The 14,497-nt window shown below is 51.1% G+C and overlaps 1 protein-coding gene across 3 annotated transcripts in view; it reads right to left on the bottom strand.

The window, feature by feature from the left end:
- The window catches only part of LBR (lamin B receptor), a 44,601-nt gene that overhangs the window by 11,861 nt on the left and 18,243 nt on the right, over window positions 1–14,497 (bottom strand). The window contains exons 1-3 of one of the 3 annotated variants that reach the window (XM_051821424.3): window positions 9,155–9,256; window positions 5,108–5,286; window positions 3,415–3,636 (exon numbers count right to left, since the gene is read on the bottom strand). In XM_051821424.3, coding sequence (XP_051677384.3) covers window positions 3,415–3,636; window positions 5,108–5,272 — 387 coding nt within the window. In that variant the 5' untranslated portion in view covers window positions 5,273–5,286; window positions 9,155–9,256. Of the gene's footprint in view, window positions 1–3,414; window positions 3,637–5,107; window positions 5,287–9,154; window positions 9,257–14,497 lie in introns of those variants that run through there. The other 2 variants (XM_089311472.1, XM_089311473.1) reach the window with 2 other exon arrangements.

Below are 14,497 nucleotides of genomic sequence, written 5' to 3'. Positions count from 1 at the left end.
CTCCCCAAATGGCCACAACAGTTGGAGCTGGGCTGATCCAAAGCCTGGAGCTTCTTCTGGGTCTCCCACACGGGTACAGGGGCCCAAGGGCTTGGGGCCATTTTCTATTGCTTTCTCAGGCCATAGCAGAGAGCTGGATCAGAAGTGGAACTGTCAGGACTCGAACCAGTGCCCATATGGGATGCCGTCACTGCAGGAAGCAGCTTTACCCGCTATGCTACAGTCCCGGCCCCAAGATTGGATCTTATAATACTGATTGCTTACATAAGGTCTTTCATCTTTCAAATGTAGTTAGACTTATACTTTCATTGACCAATACTCTAATCATATTTGCTATAGAGGCAGATGAAGTAAAATATTGTAAATTCATTCAGCATTGGCTCCAGCTTGCTCACAGCACACAGCATCAACCCCTAGTTAAAAAGAGGAGAGAACACTCGCTGCTTCGTGAATTCCATGCTGTCTGGTGTCTAGTGACCTTCAGTCCCCTTCCTATTTAACTTTCCACGACTCAGTCCATCAGGCTGAACAGGGAAGACGTTAAACTTGTAAAAGTTTCAGACATGACGTGTCTGAGCTTTGTCACTTTGCTCCTTTTTAAGTCCCTGACAAACTAGGATACTAATAAACTAACAGGAAGACAACAGATTGAAAACTCAAGTGCATCCTCTGGGAGGACAGCTTTAATACAGCATCAGAGGGCCAGTGTCATGGCATAGCGGTAAAATCGCTGTCTGCAACACAGGCATCCTACGTGGATACCAGTTCAAGTCCCGGCTGCTTCACTTCTGACCCAGCTCCCTGATAATGTGCCTGGGAAAAGCAGTGGAAGATGGCCCAATTGTTTGGGCCCTGCCACCCAAATGGGAGACCTGGACGATGGTCTGGCTCAGCCCTGGCCATTGCAGCCATCTGGGGGTAAACCAGCTCATGGAAGATCACTGTCTCTCCCTCTCTCTCTGTAGCTCTTTAAAATCAATAAATCTTAAAAAAAAAAAAATCAAGTTCTAGTTCAAATCAAGGGCTGAACAGTTACAACATACACCATATAGTTTACTAAAGTGCCAGTGCGACCCTTAGCAGAAAATGAATGGAACAAAAAGAAACACTTTACTTCTCAGTTTTCCAAATGTCCAACATACAACCTGTCGTGACCACAAAGGTAACAGTGACACAGCTGGCTGGCCAGCCCTCCCTAACCTGTGCTGACAGCAAATCAGTTCTCTTAGTCAGTGGCTGGGTAACAGGACAGTCAACATAGTGAGGCAGATTCCATCAAAGATCACAATTAGAAGTGGAAAAACACCAATGATAACATGATGCTCAAAGCCGCCAGCAGCGTGAGTGTGGACTTCCATTCACAACACGTGGCGCTCGGAGGCTCTGCTGGAGAGGAGCAAGGCCAGCCCGGGGCTCCTGTGTCACCAGCACTGTAAAAGGGTGAAGTCGCTCGCATGAAGGGTAGTAGCACCAGGCAACGCTGCCCGTCCTGGCTGGTAAGGAAGCCACTAGCAGTGAGAATGCTCAAGCTCGCCAGCAGTGATCAAAATGCAAATTAGAACAGTGGATTCAAAATCTCTGACAATCACACTGGCCAGAAAAACAAAGTGGGTTGCCGGCACCACGGCTCACTAGGCTAATCCTCCGCCTTGCGGCACCGGCAGCACACTGGGTTCTAGTCCCGGTCGGGGCGCCGGATTCTGTCCCAGTTGCCCCTCTTCCAGTCCAGCTCTCTGCTATGGCCCGGGAGTGCAGTGGAGGATGGCCCAAGTACTTGGGCCCTGCACCCCATGGGAGACCAGGAAAAGCACCTGGCTCCTGCCATCGGATCAGCGCGGTGCACCAGCCACAGCGCGCCGGCCAAGGCGGCCATTGGAAGGCGAACCAACGGCAAAAGGAAGACCTTTCTCTCTGTCTCTCTCTCTCACTGTCCACTCTGCCTGTCAAAAAACAAAACAAAACAAAACAAAGTGGGCACTCATCACACTCTATTGTTATATACTGTTATAAACTTCCTTGGAACAATCTGGAAATATGTAAGTGGATACTAAAAAAAAAATCCATGAAAAATACACATTATCCTTTAATTTTTAATTCCATTTTTCCCACAAACTTTTTGAATTGCCTTCATACTAAAAGCCTCAATCCACAGTAAACATCCGACTCAGCAGTTCCACTTGTAAGGAATTATCCTTAGTTTACAATCAGATAATTCATAAAATACTTGTTTACAATAATGATAATTCCGAAGGAAGAACACTGTCTATCAACAAGTGGGGCCAGCACTGTGGCCACCACCACTGACGCCAGCATTCCATAGCAGAGTACCAATTCAAATCCGGCTGCTCTGCTTCTGATTCAGCTCCCTGCTAATGCACCTGGGAAGACACAGGGGAGACCCAGGTGGAGTTCCTGGCTCCTGGCCCATGGCTCCTGGCTTCTGCCTGGACCAGCCCCAGCCACTGCTGCCATTTGGGGAGTGAGCTGTCAAATGCAAAATTTCTGTCTCTCCCTCTCTCTCTCTTACTCTGCTTTCAAATAAAGTCAAATAAATCTTTGGAGGGAAAACAAACAAACAAAAAAAGTAAAAGAACTGACTGTTAATTACATATCAGGGCCGGTGCTGTGGCGATCTTCCATCTACTGGTTCACTCCCCAGATGTTGCTGCAACAGCCAAGGGCTGGGCCAGGCTGAAGCCAGGAGCTTCTTCTGGTCTCCCATGTAGGTGTAGGGGCCCAGGGACTTAGGCCATCTTTTGCTTTCCCAGGCCATAGCAGAGAGCTGGATCAGAAGTGGAGCAGCCAGGACTCGAACTAGTGCCCAGATGGGATGTTGGCATTGCAGGCAACAGCTTAACCCACTACACCACAACACCGACCAAACCCTGATTCAAAAAAATTTTTTTTTACTTAAAATATTTTTATTTGTGCTACTATTTACTACCTTGTAGACTCTTTGTACAAGGTCTACAGGTTCCACATAGTTCAATATTCCCAACCTAGCACTTTGAAACTAATTCTGTTAAAACTATCATCTTTGAATAGTTAAGTAATCAAGTGTAATGATGGTAAGCGAGCAAATAGGCCTCTATAACAGGTGCATCTCATCATTTCACACAACACTAAAAATGCAGTACAACCTATAACCTACGTCTATTTAAAACTTAAACACTGCTTTTCTAAAAACTACAATATTAAATAGCACTTCTGGTAAAGACATTCTTTTTCATTATTTAAAAGATCTATGCTTTCTATGTGAATCATTTGTTTTCTATATAATCTTCCAAAGTCATTACCTTAGATTTGATGTTTCATTGACATTAATATTAACTACAAATAATTTGAGTAAATATACACATAATGCAGAAGACAGTTTAGAAAGAAGAAACACTATAGAAGAATAAAGACAAGTACCAACACCAGTGGAGTCAATTTGACTTCCAGTATTTCCCTCCTTGTTTCCTGAATGTCAGGCTGGTGGGAAGCGGAGGCAGATCTTCGGGAACTTCTAGGTGGCCGACCAGGGGACCGGGAGCGTGACCTTGACCGACTCCCTCGACTCCCTTTGCTCCCCCGCCGTCTGGAGGGAGAACTGGAGGTTGAGCCACTTTTCCTTTGCTTAAAAGAAGTTAAAGGCTAGGGAAGAAAAAGAAGGAAAATGGCTTCACCACAAGTGATAATCCACAGAGACAGACTCAAACTAGGAGAGGATTGCAAGGGCAGTAACTGCTCCCGTTAACTCTGAACCCACCACAGAAACCCCGCGGTCCGAGACTGGCTCAGATGAGGCCAAGGAAAGAGGCTGCGGCCATGATCCATCTCCCCTAAGACAAATGCAGCCTTTCCACCCCCACCACCCCTGCTCCCGCTGCTCCCTGAAGCTGTTCTGCAGAATCACCGTGTCTGCTCTGCGCTGTACACCCCCCAACGGTCTTCACAGGAAGGGTTAAGATGAACATGATGAAAACTGAGATGACAGGACAAAACAAACTAGAACTCAGCCAACACAAAAAAATGAGTCCCACGGTTTCGCTGTGAACAACCACTCGAGCAGATCCTGAAGACAAAGGGCAGGAGTGGCTTCCGTGGCCCCGCATGCCTGTCCCCCCCCCACCCCAATAGCTCCTGCCACTGCTTCTTGGGATCCAGAGCTGGAGAAGGAAGCGCCGGTCCAGGACAACCCTGTCTTACGTTGCCCTGCAGCTAGGAACAGCCTTTCTATTTCCTCAGTGACTGCAAACAAATAAACATTGCGTGATACATGAAAACTACCTGAAATTCAGACTTCAGTGTCCATAAATAAAGTTTTATTGGAACACAGCCATGTCTATTCCCTTCCATATTGCCTGAAGCTGCTCCTGCACTACAGAAAACGCATGGCCTGGCCCAGCCAACACTGTTTACAACTTGTCCTTTGCCAGACCCTGGTCTAGAGCAAAGTAGGATCCAAGAGCTGCTGGTTACTGCTCGGCAGTGAGCGCCAGGATTGCTAACAGGCGGACAGAACTGTCATAGCACTTTGACAACCCAACTTAGTGTCTGTTGAATCTTACAATAAAAATGTGTGGCTTTTACTGAGGATGTCTTTTGATTTTTCTACTAATTCATTTTTGTAAAGTATTTGTATACCATCCGTCAGGCCCTCACTAGATGGGCTGAAAAGCCATGGGCTGGACTCAAAGCTATTTAATGGCACTCTCAGTTAAGCCCAAACCCCTGGACATGAAAGATAAAAACCCTCCCCATGCAGCCTGTTTATCCCTCGGCCGGCCCGACCATCACACCCTTCCAGCAACATCAACTTCGTCATTCCAGTCTGTCCTCAGCACCTGGTCCAGGTTTCAGCTTCCCCGACACTGGGGCCATTCCCTACTCTTGATGTGCTCGGTCCCACCCGCAGCATACATGCAGCCCACCGTAAAGGTCTACTTTCCCCAGTAAACTGAGCTGCTGGGGATCGAGGCTCTGTGCCTTCTTCATGCATCCCCAGAGCCCAGAACAGCATGTGACCCACAGCAGGAACTTGACCCAGAGCCAGAACTCACCACCCTGCCTTAGAAACCGCACTCACTGTAAACACTCTCGGGGAAGCCAGAGGAGCGCTTACCTTGATGTCACTCTCCTTCAATTCCAGCTCAGTTCCATCCTTGTATTTTACGGTGTAGAGCTGAGATTTGCCGTCATGACTCAAAATCTCTACTTCGTAATAAAGCGAACTCCCGGGCCACCGACCTCTTACCACTTCACCATCCGCAAACTTCCTACTTGGCATTTTCTAAAATTAGCCTGAACAATTTTAAAGAAAAAAGTTGAGTCAATATGTGCACAGTTATATTTATATTTTTTTTCCCTAGGCTGATCTCGAAGCTACAGCTTTCCAGATTTTCTTAATAAATGGTCAAAGTGCAGGGCCAGAAGCGTTTCTAGAGGAAAGGGGTACAACTCCTTAAAGATGAGGAAACTGAAGTTTAACAATGTAAATGGCAGGAAACAGCAGGTACCACCACACAGAAGGTGTCCTTTCTGCCACATTGTATCCCATGTGGAATCACTACATAAGGCTGATTTAGCCAGTGTGACACATGCGACACTAAGGATTAGTTATGACAATGTATGCAGGCATCAAATAGTTGCTCTAATGCAAAATGCTACCCACCTACAGTCACCGTATTTCCTGCTAATCGAAAGTCAGAGCAAAAAAAAAAAAAAGTCAGAGCAGAGTCTCGCACAAGACACATTTGCTGACTGTGTATTTGCATATTGTTTTACAAAAGTTTTTAAAATGTTTTCAATTACATTTTAATAAATTGCCTTTATTGAAAACAGACTAGGAAAACCAAAAACGTGCAGCTAATATGCCAATAACCCATCAACAAGAAAAATAATTCTAAAATTAGAATGAATAGCAAATGTGGGCGTTATAAGCTTTTGATTCTTGGAGCCAAAGCCCAAACGTCTACCGAGTAACTCTGCCAACCACCCACGCAGAGCAGCACGCACCTGGCCGTCATCCAAGTTCCCCTCTCTCAAGCCTGTGGCAGACACCGACCCCCCAATTACAACATTCTTTTCCACTGAATCAAAGCCTGGCCCACGAAGCCTGGGATCTACAACACTCCAAGAAGCCACCAACAAATCTGCAAGCAGTGTCACTTCCACGAGGCCTGTCCGCCACCTGAAATGTCAGGTGACTGCTGGTGCCTCCAGCTCCTGGTGGTCACGCTGCTCCCTCTGCTGAGCAGCAGGTCCACCACCAGCGCCTCCGACCCTCCAACACCATGAACCAGCCGGCGGGGGCCCGCTCTGCTCCAAGAGGCAGACAGCAAGACCCATGGGGGGCACGCTAAGTCACTTGCAGCTGGCCAGCAAGGCGACACAGGGGTGCACATTCCTGTCACAGCCCGAGCCCTCAGACCACTGCGAGAAGGCTGCCCGACCTGGGCCTCCTGGGAAAGTCTTTCCTGAGCACACCTCCCCGCTGTTAATCACCTGAGAAAAACCTGCCCAAGCTTCACTCGTTCACATAGCTTCTAGATAGACAGCAGTAGATTACAGAAAACACAAGTGCTTATCTGGCGATTCAAAGATGTCAGCCAGTTACACATTAGGTAAGAGCCTGCTTTCTTCCCAACACCTGAGATAGCATCAGTGGGTAATGAATGGGTGTAGGCTCGAGGTATGAAGTCAGGCCCGGCCAAGGAGTCACCCTAGGGGCGGGCACCTGAGCAGCGGCCAGCTCTGGACAGGCAGGAGGGGCACAGAAAGGGAAGGTGACAAGAGCAAGCTTTGCCTGTTTCAACACTGAGCCTCAAGCCCCAAGTACGAAGAAAGAGGAAGGAAATGTGCCCTACTTCTCTCTTCTCGTGTGCCCCCTCCTCCTCCCTGGGCTCCCCAAAGTCAATCCACCGTCCTAAGTGCTAGTTCTACACTGCTCAACCGGGTTTGAAGAAGGCAGTTCCTACAATGAAGATTTCAGGGCTACCTGTAAAGGCCCGTGAGCAGATTCTTTCTGGACCTTTACAAAAAATGTCATTTTTTGGACATCTTTGCCTTGCACCTATGACACAGTGCACTCATAGTACTGTGCAATACTGAACACAGGTCAAGGCCAAAAAGATTTTTCTGTTACCCATTAAGTAAAATGGTTTGAGTCAAACAAAGTAAGCCATCTGGTGGATGCATGCTACGTCCCAAAGCTTAGTTTTAAAAAAGATTTACTTAAGAGTTGGGACTTGATAGTGATCTTTCCTGACAGATGCAAAAAAGAAACCAGGGGCCTGCGCTTCAGCACAGCGGGTAGAGCCGCTGCCTGCAGTGCCAGCATCCCACATGGGCATGGGCACCAGTTTGAGTCCATGCTACTCCACTTCTGATCCAGGTCTCTGCTAAGGCCTGGGAAAGCAGTGAGTGGAAGACGGCCCAAGTCCTTGGGCCCCTGCACCGGCATGCGAGACCCCGAAGAAGCTCCTGGCTTCAGATCAGCCCAGCTCTGGCCGTTGTGGCCCTTTGGGGAGTGAACCAATGGATGGAAGACCTTTCTCTCTGCCTCTGCCTCTCTGTAGCTGCCCTTCAAATAAATAAATCTTAAAAAAAAAAAAAAGGGAGAGAGAGACACACAAGAGACACGAGAGACAGAGAGAAAAAAAGAAAAGAAAAAGACGACAAAAGAAACCAGCACTCTGCTTGGGAGACCACTGTCTCACATACAAATGTTCCAAAAGACGAAGCCAGCAACACGCGGACTCCTCCACTTTGCACAAGATCCACACACAACTGCCAGATGGGTGGATATGGTGCAACTGCATCCTAACATAATCTCCTGCAGGGCCAGGGTAGGACGCAGGGCCCCAGACACCTGCGCATGTCATTAGGCCAGAGGGAGTGAGACCGACGAAGATTGGCTTCTCTGGGCAAGGACATTAGCCGGGTGCTCCGAAGGAAAACCCGTTTCCTGACCTCGGTCATCAGGAGCAGAAGCTCCGGGAGCCGCAGCCTCCCCTCTCTTTAGCCGGAGGCTTGCTGACTCTTCCGTCTCAAGAGGCGCCAGCGTGTTACTATTTATCAGTGTTACAATCCTCTGATGCCTTTCCCTGCCGACGACTGTTACCCGGTCTTCCGGTCATTCCCTTCACTTTTACCAACTGGTCTGAATGTGACAGAAACAGCTCAGGTGAAGGTGCCTGCAACACCTGCGCCGACCAGCACGACGCACAAGCCCTGGCCTCGCTCCCTCCCGCTGCACCCAAATGCCGCCTTCCCGGGCGGCCGTACAGGCACAGCGGCCTTCTACTCTTCCCACTCCCCAGAAGGCTCTCGGGAGCTAAACTTGTCCTGAAATTTGGCCAGGGCCAAAGCAAGCCCCCCTCCCCCTCCTCCCTGGACCCCAGCCTCCCCTCGGAGCAGTCCCCAGGGTGCAAACCCGGCCCGCCGGCGTCCGCCCGGGGGGCAGCAGCGGGAAACGCACACCCGCGGCGGGCCGAAGCCCCGGGCCGCCCACACCGGGCCCTGAGCGTGTCCATTGTGTCCCTTTCCAAGCATCGCCGGACAGCGCGGCGCTCAGCCAGAGCGCCTGGAACAAGGCCCCGCGCGATCAAGTGCTCACTAAGTGCCCCTTGAGGCTGCGGGAAGCGCGAGGCAAGCTGTCACTTCGGGGCGGGAGGATCGTTTTAACCTTAAAAGGCTGGAAAAAAAAAAAAGAAAGAAAGAAAAGAAACAGGATCGCGCCGCAGCAGGAAAGAGCAAGCCGACCCAAAACGTCCGCGTTCTGAGACCGCCGGGGCCAGGCACCACAAAGCCGACTCCCACAGCAGCCCCGCGCCGCCGATCTGTCAGCGGCGCTCGACCACGGGACAAAGGCGCCCACCGCCGCCCGCCCACCCCGCGCCGCGCCACCGCGCGCCTCCAACATGGAGGGAAACGTCCGCGGTTCAAAACCCGCCGCTCCACTTCCGCAGCCGCCGACCGCCCAGCGAGCAGGCGGAGCGGGAGGGGAAAGCAGCGAAGGCGAGGCCGCCGCGCCAGGCCCTGCGCCCAAGGACCCCGGCCCCCACGCGGCGCCCGCCCCTGCCTCCCCCCACCCCTGGCCGCCCCTCGGAGGCCGCGCCGCGGGGAGCGGGGAGCAGAGGGCGGGCGCCGGGCGGGGCCGGGGGCTCACCTGCGCCGGGCTCCGGCGGGAACTCACACTGCGGCGGGGAAGAGTCGCGCAGCAGCACCTCCGCGGCGGTTCCGCGCGCGCGACGCTGCCCGCCGCGCTCTCGCGCCCCGCGGTCCCGAGGCCCGGGCGCGCGCGCACCCGGTCCCGCCCCTGGGGGCCGCCCAGAGCTCCCATTGGCCCCTCGGCGTTTTGAATCGTTCCTGGCGCCGTCGATTGGCGGCGCGCCGTGGCGCGTCCGCTCCGCCCCGCCCCGCGGCTCGGCTCCGGAGCCCGGGGACGCCGGGGCATCCGAGCGGGCGGGTCGGCGCCTGGTGCAGCTCGCGGGCATGTTTGGCCCGGCCTTATCTCGGCCGCCCAGGCGCCCTCGCAACCCACGGACCGCGCGCTCCTCGCCTTTACCCTCCTGGCTTTTCGCAGGGGATAATTGGGGGTCCAAGGTGGCTTGGCAGAAGAGATTAAAAAAAAAAAAAGCTTGGAAGAAAATAATAAATTCGTATGGTGATAACGAAGGTTCTGAGCCGAAGGTGCTTCTGGTTAAAATGGAATGGGGGCCATTCTTAGCGCGAGCTACGATGCCGCGGCTCCTGAGGCGTCCGGGGGCAGCTGGCGCCCGCACGACGCTGCCGTGGGAAGGGCAAGCCCGCCACGACGCGGGGCCAGAGGCGGAAAGGCCCGCAAGCCTGGCTGTAAGGGACCCCCCCCTGGTTCCCAGCCCCTGTGCCCCCTGCAGTCTATCATCATTGCATGGCTGGCTTCCTTCCTTTTGAGGTCGAGAGTTTAAAACAGGCCGGTCGGGCTTCCCTGTTTTGCAGTGTGGTTTTAATCAGAGTCTTTCTCAACCCACTTACCAAGGACACCTAAGTGGATTTCTGCTTCGGAAGCGCGAGTAGGCTTGTTCTAGCCTAACACAGTTACAAAACACTGAAGAAAGCAGGCGGATACGTTGGGCCGCCTCAGTCACTCGCGTTCGGTGTGAATGAGCTCATCGAAGTCCCCCCCACCCCCCAGCCAGGAAATACGAGAACGAGATGAAGGCCGGAGCTGGAAACCAGAAGCCTCCTCGCCCCTCCTGTAACCCTACCCGCGTTTCCATCAAGTAGCCCCCTGCGGGGAGGAATGTCTCTTCCCCGGGGCCCTGGGATGGGCGACGCCTGCAGCCGCGCCCCTTCCAACCCTATAAAAGAGGCGGGCAACTGGGCGGGTCTTCCTTCGTCAGAGACCCCCAACTGGAGAGGCTGCCGAAGGTGCCCTTCTCTCCACCTCCGCTTCCCTACGCCTTGTCTACCTCTGGCCTATGCCATGCCTCAACTATGCCCAGGTGTGTGTGCGCTGTCCCACCTTTGTTTTAAAAGGCATTTATGAATTCATTTGAAAGGCAGAGTTACAGAGGGAGAGACAGACACTTCCACTGGTTCACTCCCCAAATGGCCACACCTGCTGGAGATGGGCTAGCCCAAAGCCAGAAACTTCTTCCCGGGCCCCAGCATTGGAACCGTCTTCTTCTGCTTTCCCAGGAGTATTAGTAGGGAGCTGGATTGGCAGTGGAGTGGCCAGGACTTGAGCCAGCACCCATATGGGATGCCAGCATCGCAGGCCGTGGCTTTACCGGCCATGCCACAGCACCGGCCCCTGCTGTCTCGCTTTTAAGTAAACTCACTACTTTGCACCCTGTATATGTGCCTGTACTTAGAATGCTTCTCCAAGTGCAAGAAGGCAAGGACCTGGAATAAAATTCAGTCCCACCTCTCCCACTTCACTAAGAACAGGCCCTGACATCAAATTGCCATCACGGTGACAGAATTTGTTTACAGAAATGGACATTACACTTTCAGGTCAGAAAACCCTTGGGAGTTTTGGCAAACCCCTAAGTCTCAGTTGCTTCAACCCCAAAGGTAAGGTAACATTAACACCACTTCGTAGAGCTTCACAAATCAAAGTGCTACACCAGGTCCACAGGGACCCAGCACGGATACCATATCGAGACCTAAGAGATACTGCTGTCCTTCAAATGTCATTTCCGATCCAGCTCTCTGCTGATGGCCCAGGTAGGCAGTGGAAGATGGTCCAAGTCCTTGGGCCCCTGCACCTGCATGGGAGACCTGGAAGAAGCTCCTGGCTCCTGGCTTCAGATCAGCACAGCTCCAGTGACTGCGGCCATTTGGGGAGTGAACCAGCAGGTGGAAGAACCTTTGTCTCCCTCTCTCTCTCAAATAAATAAATAAAATCTTTTTTAAAAAGTCATAAGATTGTAAATTACTAAAGTCAGCTTAGTTAACGTTATACCTTGCAGATTACTGAAGATGTTTTTTAAAGATTTATTTAGTTTTATTTGAAAGGCAGAGTTACAGGGAGAGGGTGAGACAGAAAGGTCTTCCATCTGTTGGTTCACTCCCCAAACAGCTACAATGGCCAGAGCTGGGCCAATCAGGAGCCAGGAGTTTCTTCCTGGTCTCCCACAGGAGTGCAGGGGCCCAAGCACTTGGGCCACCTTCCACTGTTTTCCCAGGCTATGGCAGAGAGCTGGACCAGAAGAGGAGCAACTGGGACTTGAACTGGCACCCATATGGGATGCAAGCAACACAGGCAGAGGTTTAAGCTACTACGCCACAGTGCCAGCCCCATTAAATCATTTTGAAAATAACTGATTTATTTTTAAAAATAATAAAATTTTTAAAAATAATAAAATTAAAAATAAAAAATTAAAAATTATTGCTTAGAGAAACTAAGCAATAATTACTGTTCCTTTCTAGTGAGCGCAATGAAGTATACCGTGAAAACTCAAACATGGAAGCCACAGTTATACACTGTTATAATTTTCTTTTTTAACAAAATTGTGTTGATTTGGAAGTGAAGACTTTTCAGCTTTCACTCTCAAAAAGATGCTTTTCAATCACAATTAGCAAGCTGCAAATATTCAAAATGTATAAAGTCGAAGTCCTTTAAGATGCTTGTCTTGGGCCCCCTGCTGGTCATGCGGCCAGGAGTGACATCAGTCCCCTTCTCCATCTACAATGCGGGCAGCAAAGCCCCATCTCGCTCAGCCAGAGAGCAGCCAAGAACTCCCCACAGGCCAGGAAATCTTTCTGCACGAAAGGCACGCTGGGGGGTCTCGTCCAGTCTGGCTAGCGTTCCACCCTGCTCCCCAGAGCGTCCTGGAGCTCCAGCCTGAAGCAGGTCTGGAGCGTGAAACCCAGCTGCGGCCTCCTGCGTTGCTTTATAAGGCTCACACTTCCACTCCGGAATCTGGGCAGGCTTCAGTCATGATGGAAGAGAGCTGACAGAAACACACTCCCACCGCCATCGTTCGATGTGCACCGCTTCTGTCCACCGGGATGTGAGCTCACGATCACCATCAAGCATTAAATCTGTCCGTCTCAGTAGCAGCTTTTATTTGAAACATCCACACATGTGTGTACTTGCAGCACTCATCCTCCCTTTTACTTTATTATTTATTTGAAAGCACAATGGGGGGGGGAGTCTTCTGTCTACTGGTTCACTCCCCCAAATGGCTGCAATGGCCAGAGCTGGGCCAAGCCAAACCCAGGAGTCTGGAACTTCATCCAGGTCTCCCACATGGGTAGCAGGGGCCCAAGCCCTTGGGCCGTCCTCCACTACTCTCCCAGTCCATTAGCAGGGAGCTGGATCAGAAGTGGAGCAGCCAGGACTCAAACTGGAGCTCTGAAAAACAAAAGCAGGCGTCCCCAGTGGCAACTTAGCAGGCTGTGCCACATGATGCCACTCCCCACCATTTTTCTTAATGCTTGACTATTTTAAATGTTAAATATATTTTAATTAATTAATTAGAAGATGAAATTATTTGGATAGATGCAAGTGTACTGCCATTGCTGCTTCAAACTTTAAAAAGCCAAGGTCAGGGCCAGCTCCGTGGTATAGTGGGTAAGACCTCTGCCTGCAGTGCTGGCATCCCACTTGGGGGCTGGTTCAAGTCCTGGCTACTCCACTTCCGATCCAGCTCTCTGCTATGGCCTGGGAAAGCAGTAGAAGATGACCCAAGTCCTTGGGCCCGTGCACCCACATAGGAGACCCGGAAGAAGCTCCTGGCTCCTGATTTTGGATTGGCTCAGCTCTGGCCATTGTGGCTTCTGAGGAGTGAACCAGCAGATGGAAGACCTCTCTCTCTCTTTGCTTCTGTAACTCTGCCTTTCAAATAGTAAATAAATCTTAAAAAAAAAAAAAAAAAAAAAAAGCCGAGGTCTGTGTCCCTTGGTAATAGTGAAAGAAAAGAGCAGTGGGATCTGCTGTGGTGATAATAATAACTCACCCTTATTTATTCCGTTCTTACCTCTGTCAGCTGCTGTTCAAAGCACTTCCTGTGTTTAAGTGATTTCCCTCTCCCTGAGAGCTGACTGAGGTAGGTGTATGGCACTGTGGTGGGGAACTGGGGAGGTTAAATAAGTCCCCAGACTTCCCCAAGGCTGGCTGGTTCCAGAGTCTGCACCCAGCTGTGCCACACTGCCTCTCTAACCAATTTGCAAATCCCTCACCGGGGAGTTTGTTCAACATGCAGATTCTCAGGCCTAACCCTGAAGCTCTGGGCCTGCCCAGCCGTTTTGGTTTTATTAAGCTGCCCCAAGGATGCCAGTGCAAGCTGGCTCGAGTTTAAGGATCCCTGGCAGCCAGCCTCATGTCACAGTGGGTTAAGCCACCACCTGCAACGCAGGCATCCCGTCGGAGGCCCAGCTGCTCTGCTTCGGCTCCAACTGCCTGCTACTGTGTCTAGGAAAGCAGTGGAAGGTGGCCCTGGCCATGTGGGGGACCTGGATGGCCCTGGCTGTCGTGGCCATGTGGGGAGTGAACTAGTAGATGCAAGATCCCACCCCCTCCCTCTCTCACACTGCCTTTCAAATAAATAAATCTTAAATTAAAAAAGGAAACCCCTGGTGACATTAAGGGTTCCTCTTGTTTCAGTTTCCCATCTGAGGCTTTAAGCCATCTGTCTGATTCGCAGACACACTGGGTGGCTGCTCTCACAAACCTGTGCCACACCCAGTGCTGTCCCAGGGAAGCTGATGTTACACTGGGGCTTGGATTAAGGGTCCTGGCTGATGGCCAAACTGAGGAGACTGGCAGAGAGGCAGGTAGGGTCCTTTGGGGGTGGGCGTGGGTGCTGACGCAGCCTCCCTCCCCGCCAGGCAGGGCACACAGCTGCACTGCTCACATCTGTCTGTCCCAGCAAAGTGCACTTTCTTCCATTCCGAAAAATCTATTTCTTTACTGGCTGTAGAACTAATGTAGTATTAAAATTTCAAAGGGTCATCATTTCCTTTTCATTTTTTTAATAATAAAATATGAAAAGGGTTAAGGGAGTTTAAACCAGAAAAG

Source organism: Oryctolagus cuniculus, chromosome 13 (genome assembly GCF_051225735.1).
Source record: "Oryctolagus cuniculus isolate XC-2025 breed Fujian yellow rabbit chromosome 13, ASM5122573v1, whole genome shotgun sequence".
Lineage (NCBI taxonomy): Eukaryota > Metazoa > Chordata > Mammalia > Lagomorpha > Leporidae > Oryctolagus > Oryctolagus cuniculus.
This window is presented reverse-complemented; position numbering and strand designations above follow the sequence as displayed.